Below are 25,285 nucleotides of genomic sequence, written 5' to 3'. Positions count from 1 at the left end.
GGCATGATTTTTTTGTGGATTTGGCTAAAATTAAGGGTGTGGTTTTGTGGACATGGTCAGTAGGTCATTTTGAAAATATGGTAACATTTGCTTAACATCAGGTGGACATTCAGCAGAAGAGATTTTCAGCAAAGTTTCATAGTTAGGTTGCAAAAAGACACAAGTCTATCTAGTTCAACTATTAGTAAAAATAAAAATAAATGGAAAACAACCATACACAGAATCCTATACCCACAGTTAGTCCAGAGGAAGGCAGTAAAACCCTTGAAAATGCATGGTCCAATTTGCTTCAGCAGGGACAAAATAAATCCCTTCCAGATTCCCCAGAAGGCAATTGTATATATCTTGAATCAATAATTCCTGGTGTTACCTATTATGTTGTTCATATCCATTTATGTTTTGTTCATTTAGGAATGCATCCAGCAAATTTTGAAAACAATCTAATGAGCTGGCCAAAACAAGTTCTTAAAGCGGTGTTCCGCCAAAATTTTTTTTTTTTAAAAAGTCAGCAGCTGCAAACACTGTAGCTGCTGACTTTTAATGACACTTACCTTATACAAGTATTTTGCTTGGCAATACGTGCTATTATTAAGTCTAATGCCCTGTACACGCGGTCTGACTTTCCAATGAAAAATGTGCGATTGGATCTTGTTGTCAGAAAATCCAATTGTGTGTGGGTTCCATCGGACTTTTTCCATCAGAATTTCCGACACACAAACTTTGAGATCTGGATCTAAAATTTTCCGACAACAAAATCCGATCATTTAAATTCCGATCGTGTGTAGACAATTCCGACGGACAAAGTGCACACATGCTCAGAATAAATTACGAGACCAAAGCTATTGGCTACTGCCCTCTTTATAGTCCCATCGTATGTGTTGTACGTCACCTCCTTTTTGAACAATCGGATTTTCCGACAACTTTGTGCGAACGTGTGTATGCAAGACAAGTTTGGGCCAAAATCCGACGGATTTTGTCGTCGGAATGTCTGACCGTGTATACAGGGCACAAGATGTACCAAAACACCCAGATTCTTTTCTACTTCTGACTACCCCAGCTGTGTCCCCCACTCAGAATGTATGATACATACATGTTTTTAGCCCTTAAGTGCATACCTGTACATTTATCAACATTAAACATAGTTTTCCACCTAGTTTCCAAATTAACCAGTACACTAAGGTCTGTTTGTAAGTTGGAGACATCCTGTAAGGACGTTATTCCACTCCATAGCTTGTTGTCAGCTGCAAACATGGTACTGGTACATGGAAATGGTACTTTTTGATCCTGAACTCTAATTTTGGTTAAAAAGTAACAAACTTTGGACTACACTAATAATAGCCTTAGACCATTCAGAGCATGAATCATTAATTACTACTCTCAGAATACAGTATTGTATCCAGTTTTCTATCCAATTCACAAACTGCATTATCTAAGACTGTAGACTTTAAATTACACATTAGCCATGTGTGGGGAACTGTGTCAAACACTTTTGAAAAATCCAAGTATACTATATTCACGGCAACTTCTTTGTCTTTGTAACATTTTTGTTGTAGCACGATATAGATCATACTTGATACTGCAACAGCCAGGGAATGACAGTTCTAAAAATGGAAATGGTTAGAACTGAGCACTTACAATGTCATTTACTGTAGAGGAGATTGTGGAACAGATGTTCCTTGGCATCCTGAAACAGTTTGTTGTGGTCCTGGGCTCCCAGGAAGAGGTGGGTCCAGTGGAGGGGTGCCACACCACCTGCACTGTAAAAGTGATTGGATGGCCACCTGGATTACTTTGACAAGACTGCCAGGGGCAGGCTGAGTAAAAATGATAACAAGCTTGTAGCTGCTACTGCGTACTGTGTTAAATGCTTCACTTTCTGGACTTGTGTAATGTGTAAAAAAGAAAGACAAAGTAGTTAAAACAGAGAATGAATGGAAATCAAGAAATCAGTGCCTCTCCAAGCCCTATGTATATGTCTTTGGTTCTTAATGACCAAGGTTCTGACCATGAAAAGAGCTTTTCCCCATTCCACACAGCACAGCAAACATGCTCTTCAGAGGGCACTGTGAGTGAAAACAAGGCCTCAATCTACTCCCTACTTTAATTTTATAAACTGTGTCTAGAAAAATGAACATGTTTAGTTACAACATATTTGATTATTTTACCTGCTTTTACATAAGTCCAGCTCTTTTAACAGTTTTTCGTGTTTGAAACTTTGAAAATGTTTCTGTTTGAAAGTCTCACAATCTATTGAGTTAGAGGTCCATGTTAATGTACACAATGAACTTCTCTTTTAGAAACGAATGGTGATAGCACTGTCCATGTGGCTACTTGTAATCCAGTGACCTTGTACTTTATGAAAACTCAGGATGATAAAGGATACTATGTGGATTTGTATGATGTATTTCCTAGAACTGTGGGAAGTGTATGGCAGCCATCTGTAACTATGGCACCTCTAGGCCATCCTCTAAGTGGACAGGTTATTCTACATGAAGAGCAGGTAGGTTCAATTAATTTCCATCTGTTGTGTAAGGAAATATGGTGAGTTAAAATGTGTTATTCATTGATCATTATACTGAGCTCATGTATGGAAATGCATCAATATTTCAGAGTATCCAATTGGACCTGTTAAGCATACATACACACATTCGTACTTGTGTAGCTTCTGGTAAATCATGTGTTGCCTTATCACGTGACATGGACCTCCTCTGTGTGTGGTACAATGCAGTGCCGTTTATTGTAAATGGCACCCAATGCTTTATACTAGTACAATGGGAAATTAATGAGCTGCCTTAACATGACACTTGTTAACCCATGTGCATTAATACACTATAATGGATTGCTAAAGTGTAAATCCAGCTTTAGAGAGTTTCATAAGCAATCAAGCTCTGTTAATTTTTAGGATTTGTTTCAAGCAGTTAATTAAGCAAATTGTTGTAGATAAATTAGATTTTTCCAAAATCATTAGGAATATAGGATAACATAATAGTTGGAGTGGAGTTAGCAGGTGCTGTAATAAAAGATGTAAAACATGAAAGAGTAATGCGTAGTAATGGGTACAGGTTTTATCTATTTATTTAAATATTTTTATTTAAATCTACGGTTTAGGGTATACAGCATGTATAATTAACATACATATTTTAGTAAACCATAATAATAGCAAAAGTACAGACAATAGAATCAAGCTGTTCTCTTGACTCAAGTGTAACAAGTATTGAATACAATAATTCCAAAATTAAAAGTCCATATCTCAAATATAGAAAGAACAATATATGCAGCAAAATTCAGTGTCCAACACCCAGTGTTCTGTGCTTCGCAGCAACTTAAATGCAGATCTTCTTTGTAACGTGTTCATCCACCACCAGAAACATTGTCTGCTCACCTCACACAAATAGGTAGATTGCTCATCTAACACATCTGCGATCGCATCCATAGTGGTGAGCTAGCTGACGATAACTCTCTATGCGCATGTTTTACTGAGATTTTGTAAGTGTTTTTAAGTAGCGGTGGATTAATACAGTTACTACAAATGGAGAGAACTATGGTGTTGCCTTTTTGTCCCTTATGACCCTCAGCGCGAAACAAGAGATAGAAGGGATCCATGCTCAGAGAGTATAACATCAGTCGGATGTGTTAGATTATCAATTTAGCTATTTGTGTGAGGTGAGCAGGCATTGCTTCTGGTGGTGGATGAACACGTTACAAAGAAAATTTGCATATTAGTTGCTAAAGAAGAACAAAGCGGAGGAGCGTAATAGGGGAAAAGTTTGGAAAAGGAGAGTGAGGCCAGGTAGGAGAAAAAGAGTGGGGAAAAAAAGGAAGTTATTACATAGGGCATTTCCTTGATACAGGGTTATGTAGTAAAGAGATTGAGGACAAGCAACATCACAATGAAAATCCATAATAACAATAGGACTTACCAAATCTGACGTGCTTTATAGAGTGCGGTCTCTGACCGAAAGACTGGCATGTTCATGTTTTGAATGTAGATAGATGACACCCTCACCCATGCACAGGTAGTTCCCCTTAGGGGTGCGTGTAGATGAGGCAATATACCTGGTCTCACTGAGAGACTAGTAGAATGACTTTACTATGGGTCCTTTAGGCAGACCACATGCCCCATTATAAGTCCTAAAGCCTCCCACAACTCCAAGTATTCTAGATGATTTTTGTATGCCGGAGGGCCTGGTCATTGTATTGCACAATGGCCACCTTTTCACTCTCCTCTTCACTATCCCTTTCCTCACTTTTTATTTATTTTATTTGTGTGTGTGTGTCATGTCACAGTCACTGCACGTTTTGATGAGTAGGGTGTCGGTCCTCGGACCTATCCTGAAAGTCTTGTGGGAGGGTGGACATAGGCCTTCTGGCTTGGTCCGCCCTCTATTGGGGGGCCTCCCTTCGGGGAACCCCATAGTACCTAGTACCTAGGAGGCTCTGTTTCGGCAGACCTTCCGGGGAAAGGAGGTCGCCCGGCTTCGGCTGGACGGCCATGATGAGTCTGGTACCTCAGTCCCTGTCAGGAGCCTAACGCCCCGGGGGATCAGGGTAAGGTCCTTCCTAGTGGAGGATATCAGACACCCGTCTGCACGTTTTAGTGTGTCACTCTTTATGTGTGTGCACTTTTTTTTAGGCACCGGGTGGAAGCTTTTTGGGTGTGTTTTGCACGCCATGGGCTTTTTCAATTGAAAAAGATGATTTTTGTATATAACATCTCGATTTATGTTTTCTCTTCTCCTTCATATTCCCCCTGACACTCTCACTATATACTATTGTTATTAATGCATTTCAAGAGTGTACTGTTGCTTGGTTCCGTGTCTTATTATTTGTAACATGCAGTTTCTTTAATAAAAACATTGAAAAAAATATATATAGCTGCTCTCACGTGCATAGTATATATTAATACCTATAAGTCGGAACATTTTTTTAACATTATTATATTATAAAAATAGATTTGATTATTTACATAAAGAAGATCATTTTCAAATTTATAGCTTACATTCTCTTTAAACCAGCAGCGTACGTAATCGCAAAAGTCTATTACTTTCTATTCATTTGCAAACTTAGGCGATAGAAGAAGTATGAATTTACTGAGATGCAAAATAATTGTTTATATGTACAAGTAGGGTTAAAGTAAGCACACTAAGTATAAAGGGAAATGGAAATGGAAAAGTTAAATGGAAATGCCAGTCTGTTTACATTTAGGGCCGGTTCACACTGCGGGCGATGCGAGGCGACACGACTCGTCTCGCCGCAGTGTGACAAGTCGCCCCCATTCTGTACAATGGAACCGTTCTGAGAGGAGCGACTCGAGTCGCTCCGACTCAGAAAAAAGGTTCCTGTACTACTTCTGGGTGACCTCGGGGCGACTTGCATTGACTTCTATACAGAAGTCATCTGCAAGTTGCCGCTGAGATCGCGGCAGGTCGCGGCGAGGCAAGTCGGTGTCGCCTCGCCTCGCCTGCAGTGTGAACCGGCCCTAACGAAAACTGAAAGCAGGGGAGACAATGATGGGTACTGTAAGCATTAATTTATGGCGCCATCTTTCCTCAGCCAGAAAACAGGGTATTTGAGCTTTTATAATCTGTGTATGAAGTGGTGGGCAAGGTTGTAAAGAACTCTGAAAGTTAGACCAGCAAAACGGAGCTCTGTTGCCTGGAAAATGTGTTTCCAACTTCAATAACCCCACAGCAATAGCCACTCTTCAACTCCCAGACCATATACTAGCTTTGAACCAAACCTGCCATAATCAGTAAAGACCCTTGCCCCTTAACCTAATGTCAGGAAATAGAGACCATTCTGCAAGAGGAATACTGCTCCTTGGACTAGAATGGGCTGTCATAACAAGTTTTGTCATGATTGGGCTTAAGAATCTGAATATTTACAGAGCAGACCTACATATGAATGATTTATGTGTGCCCTCTTGCTTAGCTGCACTTTAAGTCTGAATTTTCAGCTTGACAGGCCATCTGAAGCCTTAGACCTCATTTACACATGCAGTGCCCTTGGAAGAGCAGCTTGCGTTCAGATTGCTTTTCAGAGGGCACTTGACAGGCAGTGAGGCAGTGAGTAGCCTTCTTACCAACTGTTTTAACCCCTAAACCCTGTACCACAACCACATGCATTGCAGGCATTTGCAGGATGGTTGCAGGGTGCCCCTATTCAGTCGAATGGGTTGCATCTGGCAGACGGCACTGCCAAATGCAACAGCTGGGATAATTTTTCTGTTTTTTTATTTTTTTTTTGGTCTTTTTTTCTTTCGTAAAAAATAAAAAAACGGTGATTAAATAGCACAAAATGAAAGCTCTGTATCAAAAAAGTTAAAAAAAAAAAATTATTTTCGGTACAGAGTTGCATGACAGAGCAACCTGATAATAAATGGTGTGAAGCCTGCTGATACTGAGGTAGCTAACATGATAGTCAGCACTCCCATTAAGATCTATGTTTAAAATTTCCAAACACGTGCTGAAGGGTATTCTAAAGGCTTTAAGATAGTTGATCGAAGCCTGATGAAAATTTTTCAAAAGCATTTGAAAGCTCAGCAAAGGCTCGTTCAAACACATTTAGATTGCTCTTCAGAGATCATTTGACAGGAGTAGAGGAGGCATTGCATTGCCTCTTCATCACCCGTTTTAAGCCTTTGAACCTAGCACTATTGTGCCGCAACCCTGTGCACTGCATGCAGTTGCAGGGTGTTGCAGAGCTGCCCCATTCCCTTGAATGGGTTGCATTCGTTGTAGTGGAAAGTAGTGGCCACCAAAAGCAACAGGGGGGTGTAATTCCTGCCGTAGCCACAAAGCAAAGCATCGTAGTCGTGGCACCCTAGTCATGCCCTCTGCAGCATGGCTCATACATGGGTTTTTGCCACCCCCAACTGCTAGTGTGAACAAGCCCTAAAAGCTTGCTGTTCACACTTCTCATATACAAATTTGCTTGCTGTGGGGGCACTGGACAGGAGGGAAGGGCCAGGAACACAGAAGAGGGAGCCAAGAAGAGGAGGATCTGGGCTGCTCTGTGGAAATCCATTGCAATAGAGCAGGCAAGTATAACATGTTGTGTTTTTTTTTTTCAAAAAAAATATCAAAGACTTTACAATCACTTTAACCTCCTTAGCGGTAATCCCGAGTCTGGCTCGGGTTGGGAATTTCATTACAATAGCGGTAACCCCGAGCCAGACTCGGGCTTGCACCTCTCGATGCAGGGGAGGACACAGGTAACGTCACTTACCTTGTCCCCTGGATCCAGCGATGTCCTCCGCGCTGTGTGATCGAGCTGTCCTACGCTCGATTCACAGTGCCGAATGCCGCCGAGCTCCGTTCCCTGCGACGTTACGGCGCACGGGAGAGGAGAACGGCGGCAAATTCAAAAATGTAAAAAGACACAAAAGACACACAGCACTGTAATCTTACAGATTACAGTGCTGTAGTAAAAAATACACACCCCCTTTGTCCCTAGTGGTCTGTGCAATGCCCTGCATGCACTTTTATATTATAAATACTGTTTTTTACTGCTTGTAATTTGGAGATTGTCCATAGCAACCAAAACATGTCCCTTTTTCATTTTTTTTTGGATTTGATTACATTATTGAATAATTTTTATTATTCTTTATTATATTATAAACTTTATCATACCCGGGATGTCCGCTAGACTCTGGTTTGAAGAGATTTCAGAGCGTTATTCCTAAGAATTACAGGACTACAAAATAAAAGCCAGATTTCCATGCAAAATAATTGTACCGCTTTCAGCACCTTATTCCAGACTGAATCATACCGCCAGGGAGGTTAAGCATGGATAACCCCTGTATTGCTCTCAGTGCAGTTTTAAAAAAATAAAAAATCTCCATCTTTTGGCCAGTCCCCAAAAAGTGCTGTCATGCTGACCTTACTGCTGAGACTTGTCTTCTACATCATGACAGTACCCAGCCACTGGATGGACAGTCAATAGAAAATCACTGCCTGTGTGACATGGACCCACTGGATAAAATAATACCAAAGTATGCACTTTTTTTTTTCAAAGCTAAACTAAGCACTACACCCCTTCCAGATAACATAACCAGATCCTGACCTTTCACATTTGCCCACTGTAGTCCAATCAATCTACTTAGCCAAATCTGTGACTGGCTAGAGAAGGAGCAGTGCCTCACTGATGGGCTCATCCCTTTGCTCCTTCTCCCAGTTAGCAAACTCTGTTTTCTAGAGTCACATTACTGGATTAAATAAAGGGTTATATCTGCCTACATTTATGGTCTGAGGAAATTAGCCAAAAGGACATGCATCTGTTAAGGGACAGCAGTATAGCCTATAGTTATGGTTTTCTTACAGTACTTTACCTAATGCAAGTAACTTTGCAGTGTAGTAAAAACGTATATACACTAAACAAAATAGATTTTTCTTAGCTCTTTTTTTTATGTTTTTAGAGCAATGTCATTCTTCTGCTGGACACCAGTTCTGGGGCACTTCGTCGAGTTTTTCTTTCAGAAGAAAGCACAGAACCTACAAGAAGATCATCCTGGTGGGGTAGTAAGGAAGCACAGGTAGCTTTTTTTGTCTTTATGCATCTGCAATAACATCCAAAAGTAAACCAGGTCTTGGAACACCCCTGTTGGCTCATTGCTGCATTTCACATGCAGTGAACAGCATAACAGTACTAAGAAGTTTCTCATTTCCACCAATCATTTTTAACCCACGAAGCATAGAGAGTGGAAATTAGATTTATGTAAAGCCATACATATTTTCAGATTTGGATCAAATAGGGAGTGGTTAAGGCCCATGACATTTCCATCATCTTCCTTCAAAATCTTTCCATGGTGGGGGGAAATCCCCTCTTAGACAGTTGTCTGTAAGTGTAAACTTGGATTTTCCAACAATTGTAAAAAAAAGTAGTAAACAGTACTTAAAAGTAGTAAAGTAGAACTATAGGCAAAACAGTTTTTATTTTTATTTTATTTTGGATAGAGCACAGGAGGCTTATAACCCATGTAAGGTTTATTTTTGCCATGTTTGTCCCATTGGAGAGATTTACCTTCACTTCCTGTCACATAGCCAAACAGGAACTGAGAGGAAATCACTGCAAATTAAGGCAATCTCTTGTTGACCCCTAGGTTACCAGAACTAGTGTCCCCATTGGAATATCTGAGGACAACACAAAATATGGGATTTACTTTTACTTTTACTTTAACTTTCAATGATAATGATAAACAGGACAAATGCAGAGGGTCAATCTCCCTAGTGGGGACACAGACAGCAATACAAGCGGGGAGGTGTTCTAATCCAGCTCCCCTCTATCCAAGACTTAAAAAAAACAAATTTTGCCTTTAGTTATGTTTTAATTCAAAGCTTGGATACTGATTTTCTTTCTCGTTCATTGAGAGACACAGAAAGTCATTCACCTTTGGTTGATGCAGGAGCCTGCAGGAGGATAACCCCTCCCACAACCAACGTGCCTTTTTTTCTAGTGTCTTAGTTAATGGAAATATTTTCTTTAGCTGTGCTGTGTAAAAGACTAACCTTTTTTTGCTGGCACTATTTTTCCTTCATAGTTTCTTCAATCAAGATTCTTTTGTACAATGCTGCTAAAGCTGATCTCCCCAACTGCAGCTATTTGTTGTGTCCCTCCTCAGCATGGCTTTTGGTATGCTGGTTCTGGAGCCTAATGGACTGAAAGTTGTGGGGCTAGCCAGAAAGTATTCATTCTGACACTGGGTTCCACGTGGGCTGTTTTCCAGATTCCACACTGGTAAAGGTTAGCCACAGAGCACTTTCCAGGTCCAGGGACACCTGCATTCCCTCAGCAGTTGCCCTGTCTTTTAAGGCTCACTTTGTGAGGGTGCTGGTTAGTCCAAAAAAAGACACTACCTCAAGTACATAGGTCACTGGGCGCCTTTTAAATTCCCCATTTCCTATCATTTTTGCAGAACTGGTTAACACTTTTGGAGTGAGCACTGACATCATTTGCTTTGTGGAGTGTTGTGTGCACGCATTGTGCTCTCTCTTTCCAACCATACAGCTTTGAGGAAGACTCTCCCTGCTGCTACTCCTGCTTCGCAAAGAGCCATAAGGAGCATTGATCTTTGACCCATTCCTTATGGCTGGCTTTAGCCCCTATGGTCACCTTGGCTATCTGAGCTCCACCTGCTGCTAACTGCCTGTGTCTCTTGAGTACCTTAGGCCTTGCCTCTTGCCCTGAAAATTATGTCACCTTTCTGCCAAGTGGTCACAACAGATCCTTTTGAACTGGATGCCCCAACTCACACTCTACTAAAAGCTCTGGTGCAGCTAATGTCTGTGCCTTAGACTCATGTTGCCCTTTGCTCCTATACTCTATCTTTGGAGACCTCCTTAACTCCATTGGGTGTGGCTGTCTCCTAAGCACCTTTGGCTGCAGTTTTTACTACAGTCATATAAGACTATATGGCCCAAATCACTCACTTGTACCTGCTTTAAGAGGACTTTGTAAAAAAGTGGTCTATCCCCTCTGTTGATATTCCACCTAACGGGGCCACCATGCTGGTGGATGATGCTGCTGTCTTTAAGGACATCAGTGAAAAACAGTTTGAAGCCCTCTCCTAGAGCTCTGTTCAACCTGACAGGCCCTGCAGACCATCTCATCTTGGTGGTGATGGAGACAAATTCTGGTTGTAAAAATCTCTTAAAAAAGGGATCCTCCAAGTTCCTCCACAGCTGCGGCTGATCTCTTGGTCATTAGATGTTTGAAGCACATGGTTCAAGCTTTAAAATACATTTGTGACAGAAATTTCCCATCATATCTCCTGCATGTGTCTCCTGTCTGAGAACATGCAGAGGACACTTTAATTAAAGTGTTACAATGGGCAACTCACGTCTAAGAGGCATCTGATCCAATATGCCTTTGAAGGGCAGTATCTCATTGGACCTACTCTGGATAATATTAACAAGGCTGCTTCCATAGGCAAGAACACCAATATTGACCAGTGGAAGAGGCCTAAGGAACAGACTGAAAATTCTTCTCCCTTGGTTAAGTAATGTCTTTTTCATCTCGTCCTGCATTATCTAATTCAAGACCCTCCAAGCTTGACTCCCAGTCTACCCACAAGGCCTGGTGCTCAAAGTGCTCCAAATCTGCAGACAATTCTTCCTCATCATGAAGGTGTGCCTCAGCTTTACAAAAGTGAGAGGGGACACTTGTTAACTTTTATGGACACTTGGCCTGCATGCATTCAAGATGGCTTGGTGTGGGAGCTGCTTTACAAAGATTACTTAGTTTCACACTGTACCCCACCTCTGTTTCTTACCACCAATCTTCTTGTATCACCACACAGACTATCAAATCTCCCTTGAGTCTTCTCTGTTTTTTTGGACCAAGGTGTCTTAGACCCAGTTCACAGTCTCCAAACTGAAAGAGGCATCTGCCCTATTTGGATGTAAATGCACTGAATGTCATTGTTTGAGCTCCGACTTTCTGCATGGAATCCACCAGGTCTTTCATGCCCTTCCTTCACCAGGGAGACTCTCTAGTTTCTTTGGACATGTAGGATGCAAGTGTACATCTTTCCAGCACGTCAGAATTTTTTTACACATTGCCCCCTACACTACTGGTTGGGGATCTGACTTTCGGTCTCTCATCTCCACCTGGCGTATGCACCTTGTTTTTGGTGCCAATGCTAGCCCTGCCGTGCTCTTATGAAGTCCCCATTGTGGGATATTTAGCCTCCTGTTAAAGGAACAGTCGATACAGTCCCTGTTGGACAACTTGGCTTTGACTGTTCAGTCAGTACAGAGGTGTAGATGGATTCTCTCTGTACTTCAGAATCCATTTGAACACACATACTTTCACCCACAAAATGGAAATCTTTGAAGTCATCACCTCTGAAAGGTAAGTGTCTGAACTAGTGGCATTATGCTAGCTATACACTATACAATTTGATTGTACAATTGTACAATCTTTTTACAAACTCTTTTAGATTTACCAAAAATGTAATATGAGGACTCAACTCTACAGTTGGTTTAGTGTGTATTATCTCAAGTAGGCACTTGTACTACCTAGTTGACGGTAGCTTTAAATAAGATTAAGGTAGTTTCTCGCTTTTACCTTGATCAGGACATCATTCTTCCTTCCCTCTGTCCAGCTCAAGTTTACCAGAAGGAAAATTCCCTCCATTATCTGGATGTGATTTGGGCTGTGTATTAATAATTTATGACCCTGCCTGATTGTTTTCAAAACCAGCCAAAATTGCAGAGAGTTGGCATTTTTTGTATACGAGTACTTATCTTACTAAAGTGAATAAACTGGGGTGTTATACACCTATGTTACTATCAGTGGTGACTGCTAGCAGGCTTTTAGCAAGCTTCAGAACCACTTTAAATTTGTTAAATGCTTGTGAAAGCCCACTAGAATTGTGAAAGCTTGCTGTACATGCTTATCTTATACAAGCTGAAGCCTGTGTATACAAGGCTAGTTGCTTAATTCTTCTGTGTGTTGATGGGCATGTATATATGCAAATGGATCAGTGATATCTACTGAACATCTGCACTAATATATTCTGACAGACTATAAATTGATTTGATGAACTGTGAAAGTAAATTGTTTATGCTATTAGAAGAGAATCTTTTTCAATTGTGTTTATTTGTAGCGCTATATACTATATATTTTATTTATTTTTTGCAATTGTAATAAAATTATTTGTTTTAGGAGAAATATAAAATGTGCAGGGATTTTTCACACAAGAATTGGCTGGTGTTTTTTAAAGAAAATGGGTAAGTACGTTAGAAAACTGCAAAATATATGTGTGATTTTCTGAGTGTGTGTGTGTGTATGTATATATACATGTGTGTATGTGTGTGTTTATGTGTATATATATATATATATATATATATATGTATATATATATAATATAGTGCAAGTGTCTTACAGGGTTATAATCTCTTGTTTTACAGCAATTCTCTCATTGTTCTCGATGTTCTGGAGGGTACTGCCCACTCAATCTCCTTACCCATCAATCTTACGTCTGTTTTCCTAGTGGCAGAAGACAGGTGGCTCTTGATTGAGAGTAAATCTAACAAGTAAGTCAGTTATCTTTGTTCCTGGTGTACAGTATGTAAACTTTGCTTCTGCAAAGTTTTCAAAGAAATCATAGAGCATCATAGTGTTGGTGATTAATGTGAAAGTCTGCACATTAAAGATTACTTAGGCCCCTTTCACACTGGGGCAGTGTGGGTGTCGGCGGTAAAGCGGCGCTATTTTTAGCGACGATTTACTGTCGTTTTAGAGGCACTATTCGCCGAAAAAGGGTTAAAACCGCCCGTAAAAGTGCCACTGCATAGCTGTATATCGGCGCTGCTCCATTGATTTCAATGGGTAGGAGCGGTGAATAAACCGCTCTTTCACTGCCTCAAAGATGCTGCTAGCAGGACTTTTTTTTACCGTCCTGCTAGCACACCACTCCAGTGTGAAAGGAGCCACTTTTTCCAGGCGCTATACAGGCGCTATTTTTAGCACTGTAGCACCTGAAAAACGCCTCAGTTTGAAAGGGGCCTTAAGGATCATCTAAAACCATAAGTCTACAAGTCTTGTACATAACAAGGTTTTGAAAACATAGATGTATGGTATGTAAACATAGTTACATAGTTGGTAAGGTTGAAAAAAGGCACCAGTCCATCCAGTTCAACCTGTGGTGTGTGTGTGTGTGTTTGTGGTCAGGCCGCACCTGGAGTATGCTGTCCAGTTCTGGGCACCAGTCCACAGGAAGGATGTAAACAGGAACAGATTCTGGACTGCCGCACTCTTGAAAAATAGCCTTCTTTTATTAAGAAAAATTCACATCAAAATTAAAGATGGAAATCACAGCAGACAAAAAAGCTGACGTTTTCCATTAGCGGTAGTGCTTATTCATAGCTTTTTTGTCTGCTGTGATTTCCATCTTTGATTTTGATGTGAATTTTTATTAATAAAAGAAGGCTATTTTTTCAAGAGTGCGGCTGTCCAGAATCTGTTCCTGTTTATATCCTTCCTGAGAACTAGTGCCCAGAACTGGACAGCATACTCCAGGTGCGGCCTAACCAGAGTCTTGTAGAGTGGGAGACATATTTTATCTCTGGTGTTAATCCCCTTTTTAATGCATGCCAATATTCTGTTTGCTTTGCTTGCAGCAGCTTGGCATTGCATGCCATTGCTCAGCCTATCATCTACTAGGACCCCCAGGTCCTTTTCCATCCTAGATTCCCTCAGAGGTTCTCCCCCAGTATATAGGTTGCATTCATATTTTTGCTTCCCAAATGCAATATTTTACATCTTTCCACATTAAACTTCACTTGTTTTTTTTTTTTTCATTTGTTATGTTGTTATGTAGTTGCCCACCCCATTAATTTGTTCAGTTCTTCTTGCAAGGTTTCCACATCCTATGGAGAAGTTATTTCCCTGCTTAGCTTAGTATCGTCTGCAAATACAGAGATTGAACTGTTTATCCCATCCTCCAGGTCGTTTATGAATAAACATTAAACAACTGTTTTCTGTAAGGCCCCTTTCACACTTTTGGACCATTCAGGTCCGCCTGTCAGTTTTGACAGCGGACCTGAACGGGCACTCCATGCTAGTCTGTGGAGCGATGGATGTCAGCGGTGACCTATCTGCTGACATCTGACCCAGTCCGATCCTCTAAAATCAGACGGATGCCCCTACGTTTGCATCTGTCCCTATCGGATCAGGTGAGACATGCTGTCCGTTTTCATCTGATCTCTCCATAGTAACTAGCGGTGCTCGACAAGCTCCTCCCTGCTCAGTGAGCAGCGAGGGACCTGTTATCCGCTGGCTCAGCGGAGATCAACGGAGAGATCTCCTGCTGAGCTGGCGGACAGAGGCGGGCTCCGTGGCAGCGGATCCACCTAGTGAGAATGAAGCCTTAGGCCACAATGCTGTGTTGTGGTGGATTGTGTAAAATTGCATACTAGCTGCATTTTGCAAAAGCAGAAAAAAAAATGATAATATGAACACATGCACCAAATTCAAGTAGTTCTAATGCCAATTTAAGAGCCTGTTGCTATGGCAGAGACAGACTCCTAAAGAATAACCATCAGTTCGCAGATTAGGAAACTGACAGTAACAAAGATCTCTTGAGCTGGCATACAGAGGGTATATCAGTGCTCAGAGAGGGCCATGTCTGAAATGGGAAGTTTTCATAAATGAATCAACTTCCTGCACAGGACTCTATCCCTAGCTCTATTCAGCCGTCAGCTGGGTAATTCCCTGACTCAAGACTATTTCAATTGACAACAGATAGCAGTTGGTGGCAAGACATGTGAACTGCGTTGGGCTGTAGTGTGGGTGCATTGCCTGCTATTATAATTTTGCATTTGGGTGCTTTACCACTGTTCATGCTTTAAAGTGTTGTGGTAATGTGCAGTAAACTACATGTTATAGTAATGCAGCACTAGTAATATTATAATGTAATATAGTATAGTAATGGTCCTGAATGTTTTTCAGTCTGACGTAGAAAGCCAAAGACCACTGGTGTAGAACAATGATCTATAAAGTATTGGTATGCTAAATTTTATGATGCTTAATAATATTTTCCCTGCAGGAAGTTTCTTCTTACCACACCTGTACACATAGAAGCTGAGAACAGTGGAGTTTGTCAACTGCATGCTCTAGAAGAGGAAGCAGTGAGCACAGGTTTTGGAGTTACAGCAGGTACTGAAAAATAATGTTTTGTGTATGCAGGTAGGGAGTATGCATTACAATAAGGCACTAGTGCTATTTTACTATTTACTACATTTAACTAACATTGCTTTTAAAAAGCAAAATGTATAGGCTAAAAGTATATTTTCAGTGAGTTCCTGTTTTTCACTTAGTTGTACCACTCAAAATGATCTATGTATGGACTGCATTGATATACCTGACATGTATAATGTTGGAGGATCTCCAGTTCTTTATTGTAAACTACAGGACACAATAGAGTTATTTATTAGACCGCAAGGTGATTAGACACTGGCAAATATCAATGATTAAGCCCTGCATAACCCACTCCACTGCCAGCATTGCCTTCATTTTGTTGCTAGTGTCCATAGGTGCTGAACATGTCTGTCTGAGAAAGGTTTCTGCTGAGATGCAGAAAATCTTTTTCAACTGCATTTAGCTACTGAGTCTCCATGCACCTTAGCAGTTATTAGACTAGTCCATATGCTAACTCCTAGAGTGGGTGTTCTCAGACACCAATGCAAATGGGGTAGGACTGTAAGCTGTGACTTGGCTGGATCCTTCGTTGAGCATTCACCTTGGCAGGCAGCTGCATCACGTGAGTTAGCCAGTGAGGTGATATATATAGGTCCATGGTCTGCTTTGACAGAGCCCAGTACCTGAAAACACTGACTGGGATGAAGTGAAGACTGGGCCTTTGGACCTGCTGCATATCGTATAAGTTGCCCCAATCATAGTGGGTCCACAAAGGCTTTTTTCCCCACTTCTGTGTTGTGGGAGGAGCTTCAAACATAGTTGGCAGTTTTCTCCACCAGGCCTAGAAACTGCATGCACAGACCAACTGGTGCTGCCAGAGGATGCTCTTGTGCTTTACTGCTCTATGGTTGTATGGTGCTACATACAAGTGTGGTGCCAAGCCTGGGATGCAAGGGGGGGCACAAGTGTGCAGCTTGGCCATGGCACTGCACAGTTGTGGCCCACCGACCTGTAGTACTGCGTCTGGACACCAGCTGATATGCATACACCAGTATCAAGCTTTGCTATTGGCCAGTTTCTAATCAACTGGATGTGGAGCACAACCCAGTGGTCAAAGAATAACTTCTGCATTCTGTGATGTACGTCAAGGGGTGGTTTTAGCAAACATTTGGTTTATTTAAAGTAGTATGTCACAAAGCAAAAGACGATTGAACATACAGTAGTTCACTGAAAAATGTAACATGTTTCTGTTAATCTGTCTCTGGATTAAAGTAAAACTTTAGTCAAATAAACATGGAAGCTACCATTGCAGACTTAATTCTGCCAATGTTAATTGCCTGGCTGTCATGATGAGCCTGTTGTTTTAATACATTGAGTCAGCACAACATGTGGTAATAAGGACTTATTACTTGATATGCATCTTTATTCCGGGTCATTGGCTCAAAAAGTATTGAATATTGAGATTTCAGCACATCAGCTAGGCAATTAGTATTTTCAGAAAGAAGTCAGGAAGTTAGGATTTCAATTTACAGGTGATTTCCTCAAACACCCGTAAATAGCTACATAACTCTGAGCTTACTTTATACTTGAAGGATTAACTTTAATAAAATGTAATTGAGAATTTTACTTTGTTCCTTTCTTCAGGCTTTGATCCCTGCAACCCCCATGTGATATCAAGTGATCAGCTGCCACCTGAGAACCTGAGTGCAGCCATCGGGCAGAAGATCAATTCTCCTAATAGGATTCTTTCTGATGAGAATAGTTATGCCTCCGTCATTGTGGGCTTCCCAGATCTACTGGTAACACATTAAAAACAATTAAGTATTAAGAAAATATTTAAACAAAAAATAGGAAAACACTTCAGAAATGAACACATTTAATTGTAATGCAAACTTTTACATGTAACCTATTAGCATATCCATCCCTTTTCTTTACAATGGGAGAGTAGCTAATATTTAATTCAGTATCTGATATTCTGAAATAGTTTGTGTCTGTGCCTACTCCTTCCGTCACACCATACTGACTGACAGCTAATCTGAAATTAGACCAAATAATGGGCACAACTGCTGCATCATGAGCAGAATTGTTTTATTTGGCTTATGCATAGCAGATAAGAAGGCCCATAAACAGTAGCATTCTCATTTAATGAAGAGTGCTTGTTTTTAGGTGCTAGAAACCACAGCAGTTATTTAGAATTACATTTATCCTTGGCTGAAATCAGCAGAGTAAATTTTGTTTGGATAATTACATTATTTATTCAATAAGGAACTAAGGGGTTGATTTGCTAAAGGTAAATAGACTGTACTTTGCAATGGCATTTCCTCCAGAGCTTAGTAAAATGAGGTGAAGCTCCACTTTGCAAAGGATACCTAATTACATGCAAGGAAAAAACAGCCTTTATACTTGCACAATTGGATGATTCAAGTCAGCAGCGCATCCTCTCATTTACTAAGCTGTGGAGCAAATGCCTTTGTAGAGCACAACTGCACTTGTAAAGTGTGCAGTCTATTTGCTTTTAGTAAATCAACCCCTAAGTGATTTATTTCCACAGACAATGCTGCATGTTTTCTGAAATTGAACAGAGGTTATCTTATGTTGCTGATCCAGAATCAAATAGCATCTAATAACATACTATGGTTGCTAATCATTTGTGTCTGTTGGTTTGTTAATGCAGTCACCTAGTGAAGTGTACAGCTGGAAGAGGAGGTCTTCTTTGGGAAGTCATGGAACTTTATCTGGTGATCAGTTTTTACAGTCAGGACGCAGTCAATTTGGAAATAAGAAAAAAGGTGGTTGTGCGAGTTTATTAGCGGCTAACCAGATGGTGAGATGTGTGCCAGCTGTAGATGTGCCCTTCAAAGATATTTACCCTAAAGGTAAGCTTTGCAAAGTTACTGGGTTTAGTTTTAAGAAGAGGCTTGTAAAATGAAACCTGGTAATGCTTGTTTATTTGCAAATATACAGTTAATACAAAGATTTATCCATGACACAGGATTCTCAGACCATTATGGGTTTTCCAAAAAAAAAAGCACAGCAGCAGCTTTTTACTTTCAGAATGTCTCTCCTTAATTGAAACTCTGTTACTGCAGAGAAGGAAGAGCTGGAGTATTTCCTCTGACTGTTTTTGTTTTGTGTGTATTTTGAACAGTCCAACTCCAAAACAGTGTTTTGGATAGAATGGGGAAGAGTTCCTATGTCAAGATTTCAGTAATGGCCAGGCTCCTATTTTAGGGATTTCTCCTTACGGTCTGTCAGGACAGGAAGAGATGGGAAATCTACCCACAAAGGTCACAAACAAAAACATTGTTAAAGTAAAAAAAGCTGTGCAGCTCTTGCCCTCTGTCCGGAATTTCTGTGCCTCCGCCCTGTGTATCTGTGTAAGGGAAGACGGGGGGGGGAGCTTTAAATAGGAAGGGTTTGATGTGAAGAGGTACTGAGGACCCTACTGTGAAGGATAGGGGAGGTAGGGTTGATGTGAAGGTGGGCTGTGGACACTGGTGAGAAGGGGAGCGGTGAACACTACTGTGAAAGGGAGGGGTGATGTGATGGGGGGGCTGAGAACACTACTGTGAAGGATGGGGGGGCTCATGTGAAGAGGAACGTGATGTGATGTGAAAGGGGGGTGGGAACACTACTGTGTAAGGAGTGGAGGGTGCGTGATATGAAGGGGAGCGGAGGACATCATAGGTGAGGCAGGTGTGTAATGTGAAGGGGGACTGACAACACTTCTGTCAAGAGGGGGACTGTGATGTAGAGGGGGATGAAGGGGGGATTGTGATTTTTATGTGCATGGTGGACTGAGGACAGTTATATGAAAAAAAAAAAAAGGATTGTGATTTTGGGTTGGGGGGGGGGGGGCGTCTGTGATGTGAATGATAAGAGTCATCACAAAACATACAATTTGGACCTCTGCTGGTAGAAAATTTTGCTGACTGGACCTCTGTTGATGTTAAGTAGAGTAGAGTGAGGAAGGGTTACAATATCTAAAATGAATATAAAGAATGATTGCATTACAATCTATGTCTTTCTGTCTCGGTAATGCCCACACCCCATTCCTTTTCTTGTATATGCGTCACAGAGACAAGATATGTGAAAATCTCCCCCAGTGAAATCAAAGAGATAAATAAAAATCTCCATCTTTGATGCCAGAATTCTAAGGTTCTCAAGTGCAAATTTATCATACAGGGTTTTTTCTTCAAAGGGAACCTTGCAGTCCCTCATCATAAATAGCAGCTTTAAATAAAATAAATAATAAAGAATAACAAAGGAAAAAAAAAGTTTGTACATATACGTACTTTACCTCTGGCGCTGTATTGCAGAGGGCAACATTACCATCCTTGGAGATATAATTTGATGGAGTGCCTCAATCTGAATAATTTAGAGATATGGGTGGGTACCATCATCCACAATGGTTTAGTATTAAAGAGAGATACCTGGGGCTGCCCAAAACATGCCCCTGAAAAAAATGGAGAGGATTTGACTTGGTACCCAAGGATTAGGCAAGAGGTATGATTAAAATGTGTATTACCTTTTTTACATTCAATTAGTTGAATGGATATTGTCCATCATCCAGGTAGGAGTGGAAAGGGCTCTCTGACTGAACGGAGACCCTTCCCACCCTGGAGAGACGCATGCCCACCACTGGGGGAAACATACACCTCAAGCTGATCATACTTTCATATAATCCCACAGAGCAATACAGAATAGGAAAAATAAACAATATTAAGAGTCAAAGGGGTTGTAAAGGTAAATGTTTTTTTCACCTTAATGCATTCTATGCATTAAGGTGAAAAAACATCTGACAGTGCCGGTGCCCCCAGTCCCCCCGTTTTACTTACCTGAGCCCTCAAAAGTCCCGCGCTCGCCCCCGACATCCTCTTCGCCACTCAGCCTGGCCGCTGATTGGCTGGAGTGGATGGATTGAAAGCAGCGCAGCCATTGGCTCGCGCTGCTTTCAATCACATCCAATGGTGCGGCGCGCCGGGGGCGGGGCAGTGTGATACAGCGAGCGGCTATAGCTCACATGAATGTGAGAAGTACCTGCGGGATAAGGCAGAGACAGCTGCCAAGGGACCCCAGAAGAGCAGGTTCGTGGCCACTCTGTGCAAAACAAGCTGCACAGTGGAGGTAAGTATAACATGTTTGTTATTTTTAAAAATGAAAAAAAAATACCTTTACAATCCCTTTAACTGTGCAGTCTATGGAGAGATCTCTGGAATATGTCAGATCTTACAAGCCAACCCTCCAGCACAGGTTGAGGTGTGTTCTTGTGAGATTTAAATACTCAACATTCCTTTGTATCTTACTGGAAGAATGATGATGATGTCACTCTCACCATAGGCAGGAGCTTGGTATAGGTCAGTATATTTTATGACTTTTTGCCCTATAGTTTTTTTATTCTCCTTGCTTCAAATCTGCTAATAATTAAGGGGAAGGGCGCTTTTTTTTTTATTTCCCCTGCAAAGGCCACTTTAATATCTGAGGACCTTTTGCTGAGTTAACTGCCATACTCATCATGAGTGTAGTGCTAATTCTTTATGTATTGTAAATGTGTGGTATGACTGGTGTCCCAGCAGAGAAGATGGGAGTTCAGACGAATGCCACTGATGCAGGTATCTAAGATTATACCAGTGTCAATTTAGCCCTTCTTAATTTAGTACATTTATGAGCTGCATGAATTCAAGGTGACAAATTCATTTCACGTAGTATGTGTGAAGAATGTGTGAAGGAGCTGGTGTATTTTTGGGTAATATGACTCATTTATTAACTGTGAAGCAGCTCGTGCTTTTGCCACATAATTCATTATAACACATATGCAACCACTTTATTTTTAGTAAGATGTTAAATACTGGAGCCAAAATTCATGGTATTGTTTACTGAAGAGCTTTCCTAAATAACATTTTGTCACCTAGTGCTACAAAACTCACCTGCACCTTAATTTTCATTGTTGATGTAACCTATGTTGTTTAACCAGACTCTTGAATGGTATGCTTTAAAAACAGCACAGTTGTTACCCATTACCCAATATACTTCTATTACAGTGTAATTGCAGCGATATGTCTTAATTTGTTTTGTTTTGAATAGATTAGGAAAGAACTGGTGTCTGTCAGGTTGGTTTTTATTGGGGAGGGGGGGGGGGGTTGCTGTCTATTTATCCCTTGGGGATATTTCCTCTTCTCTTTCTTACAACAGGATGTAACCTCTTTAACCTCCTCCCACCCGGCCACTCTTTAACCTCCTCCCACATAAACGGCCGGGTTGGCATTTCCCCATTCTGAGTGAACATACAGGAACATCGCTCAGAACGAGTGCCTGCATCGCTGCCCCGTGATGGCTGTGATCACAGGACACAGCCAAGACAGGGATAAGGGCTCTGTAATTGGCCCTCCTAATTGTGTGACTGCTGTGTCCAATCACAGCCTTCACAATGTAAACAGAGACGTGTGTCTCTGTGACAGTTCTCCCCACTGAGCTTAGTGAGAGCTCAGTGAGGGGGGAGGGGGAGAATCTGTGACAGCTCTTTGTGTAGGGATGATTTTACACACAGAGCTGTCACAGATCCCCCCCACAAACAGTACACCAAGCACCACTGTCAACCCTGTACCATAAAACATCTGTACCAGTGGACAAAACATTTGTAATCCCCCATCACATCTGTACTAGTGCACAAAACATCTGTCAGTACCCCATCACAATTCGTCATGTTTACCATTATCATTGAATGTAAAAGAAAATTCCAATTTCTTTTTCGTTCGCTGACTGACACGGCTCCATTAGTCTTGACCGTAGGGTTATTACGCCACATTCAGGAGAGGACTAGGCAGAACATGTAACACATGTGAAAAAAACAGAACTTTACAGTTCCGCCCAGGGGGTGGTCCCTCTGGTAATAACCCATCAGCCTGCCTCCTGGAGCTCAGTTTTTTTCTGCCTAGTAAAGGAGATGGACCTAGGCTCCCTGCGGGACCATAGGCCCTGGGATTTTTTTGCTGAATGTTTGCCTTTTGCGCAAGATTTTATGATCCTGTGATCTGCTATCAACAGCCGGCTGGGTGACAGGCTGGATATCCTAGATCCTTCTAGTCTCCCCAGCCTGGCCATCAAGCGTGTGCAGACCCTAGCTACGCGCTGGGTCGGCCACGACATGCCCCTCAGGCTCCAGGGGTGGCCGGTGAGTGTAACGCTCCGGGGCACACATATGACCGGACTACCGATGTCCTTGTCACAGTGTGCCGTGGCCAGCAGCCACCCCGTACTGCTCGGAGAGTGGGTCTTTGATGGGATGTCCCCAGCTCTTCCGGATGGTAAATACAGGTCTCCCTGCCTCGGCAGGATTGAGCAGCTGGGCATTCCCTGGGAGGTCGATTAGGGGGTCCCTCTTCACCCTCTCTTCTGTCCCTGAACCTATTTTCCCTCCCCCTCCTGTGGGGTATGCTGCATGATGGGTTGCTGAGCGGTGTGTGTACCTGTATCCAGGGGTCGTCCCCTGGGGGGCTCTCACCTTCGATAGGGGGCTGCACTGGGTGTCTGTGTCCCTGGGTGTCTGTGATCTCCCCGCTGGGTGTGTGGAGGTCTGCATCTGCTGATCGCCATAGCGCTGTTCTGCCACCATTTCCTCTGTCCTTTTACTATGTACAGTTGTTTGTTGACCATTTCTGGTGTGCCTCAGTGGAAAGCATGGTCAGGGGCCATTTTTCTGTAGCTCGGCGGCCAGTTTACTTGTGATTATGTCCTTTATACAGGGAAGCCGGTGGCCATTTTGTTGTAGCCCATTGCTTTTTTTATCCTCAGCGCTGGTCCCTGCTGCTCAGAAAGGCATGTTTCTTTGCTCAGGACACCTGTAACTGTACGGTGCAGCACTCGGTGGGGGTGGTGAGTCCTGCAGTGGGGGCCCCTCAGTCTGCAGCAGCTAGGAGGTTGGGACTGTGCACCTGTCCCCAAGGGTGGCAGACAGGATGGGTCAGCATGGCTTCAGAAACTGGTGTTTCTTCCCCAGAACGCCATGCAATTGCAATCGGCTCATCTGCAAACAGTGCAGTGCCTTTTAAAAAACGGTCGGCTCCCCAGGTCGTGGACCCCCCCAGTATCTAGGTTAAACAAAGTAACCACGATCCCGGTAGAGGGGACTCCTGCATTTAAGGACCCTACTGACAGGAAGGCCGAGGCAGTGGCCCGTACCTTGTTTACGGTTGTGGGTTCAGCAATACGACTAGTACTGACCACAGCACTTGTGTCGCAGACACTTACTGAATGGGCAAAATGTTTGCACCGTGAATTGGAGAAGCAGCAGGCTACTTCCGTCTGCATGGAACTAGCAGACCAGTACACAGCCTTAAGTACGTTACTGAAGCGGCCCTGTATATGCTTCCCTTGCTTTCCTGGACCTCCGTGTCAGCAGTGGTGCTGCGGCTCCTGATTTGGCTAAAATGCTGGTCTGCAGACCAGGCATTTAAAAAAGCCTTGACGGATCTACCCTTCCTTGGTGAACGGCTCTTTGGAGCCTCATTGGATGACATTATTAAGAATGTCACAGGTGGGAAGAGTACCTTACTCCCATGGGCCAGAAAGACTAAGGAGCCACGCCACAGCAAGGGCCCTGATTTTCTGCTCAAAAAGAGCTTCTTCATCCGTCCGGGACTTCGGCTAAACGCTCCCAGTCCAACAAGATGACCTCAGAGGGACAAAAGCTTCCCTGGAACCGCAAGCCTAACAAGCCTGCGAGCAAAAGTGCTACTGTATGAAGGTTTGCCCCCGCCCGTCTCTCGGGTGGGGGGTCGCTTTTGGGAGTTTGCAGCCCGGTGGGCCTCTCGGCTGTCTGACCAATGGATCTGTGAACTGATTTCCTCTGGCTACAAGATAGAGTTCCTCTCTTGGCCACAAAACAGATTCTTCCCCTCCAGCATACCCTTACTCCCGGCTCACCGGGAGGCCCTATTGGGGGCAGTAAGGGACCTGCTAAGTCGCGGGTTGATAGTGCCTGTTCCGGAGTCGGAAAGGTTCCAGGGGTTCTACTCCAATCTGTTTGTAGTCCCCAAAAAAGAAGGGGTACTTGGACCTGAAAGCCCTCAATTGCTTTGTAAAAGTACAGAGGTTCAGAATGGAATCAGTTTGCTCAGTAGTTGCTGCACTCCATCAAGGGGACTCCATGGCCTCTTTGGACATACAGGATGCGTACCTGCACATACCCATATGCCTCAGGCATCAGAGGTTTCTGGGATTTGCAGTTGGGGAAGCCCACTACCAGTTTGTGGCTCTCCCTTTTGGCTTGGCATCAGCACCCCGAGTCTTTACCAAGGTATTGGCTCCAATTTTGGCGTTGTTTGTGACAACACGGGATAGCAATCGTAGGTTACAGAAATTTGGGTGGCTGTTGAACCTAAAAAAGTCAGTGCTCATACCGACTCAGCACTTGAAGTACCTAGGCTTACTGCTGGACTCCATGGAAGTGAGAGTTTTTCTCCCTTCAGAAAAACTGCAGACTCTGAGCTGCGGTAAATCTATTGATGAACCGCAGGTGGTCATCGCTGTGCTTCTGCATGCGAGTTCTGGGCCTCATGCTGGCCTCCTATGAGGGGGTACTGTACGCCCAGTTTCACACCAGAGTCCTGCAGAAGGAAATATTGACAAAATGGGACAAATCTCC

At 42.5% G+C, this 25,285-nt stretch overlaps 1 protein-coding gene across 3 annotated transcripts in view; it reads left to right on the top strand.

Moving 5' to 3' along the window:
• Positions 1-25,285, top strand: part of VWA8 (von Willebrand factor A domain containing 8) — a 678,220-nt gene that overhangs the window by 506,971 nt on the left and 145,964 nt on the right. For all 3 annotated transcript variants that reach the window (XM_077483183.1, XM_077483182.1, XM_077483184.1), the window contains exons 30-36: positions 2,298-2,500; positions 8,417-8,533; positions 12,667-12,731; positions 12,912-13,037; positions 15,551-15,660; positions 17,287-17,441; positions 18,317-18,518. In XM_077483183.1, coding sequence (XP_077339309.1) covers positions 2,298-2,500; positions 8,417-8,533; positions 12,667-12,731; positions 12,912-13,037; positions 15,551-15,660; positions 17,287-17,441; positions 18,317-18,518 — 978 coding nt within the window. The remainder of the gene's footprint in view (positions 1-2,297; positions 2,501-8,416; positions 8,534-12,666; positions 12,732-12,911; positions 13,038-15,550; positions 15,661-17,286; positions 17,442-18,316; positions 18,519-25,285) is intronic.

Source organism: Lithobates pipiens, unplaced genomic scaffold (genome assembly GCF_037356315.1).
Source record: "Lithobates pipiens isolate NorthernLeopardFrog02 unplaced genomic scaffold, aLitPip1_a1.2 Scaffold_16, whole genome shotgun sequence".
Lineage (NCBI taxonomy): Eukaryota > Metazoa > Chordata > Amphibia > Anura > Ranidae > Lithobates > Lithobates pipiens.
The sequence above is the reverse complement of the archived record's forward strand: the minus strand, read 5'-3'. Positions and strand labels throughout refer to the sequence as shown.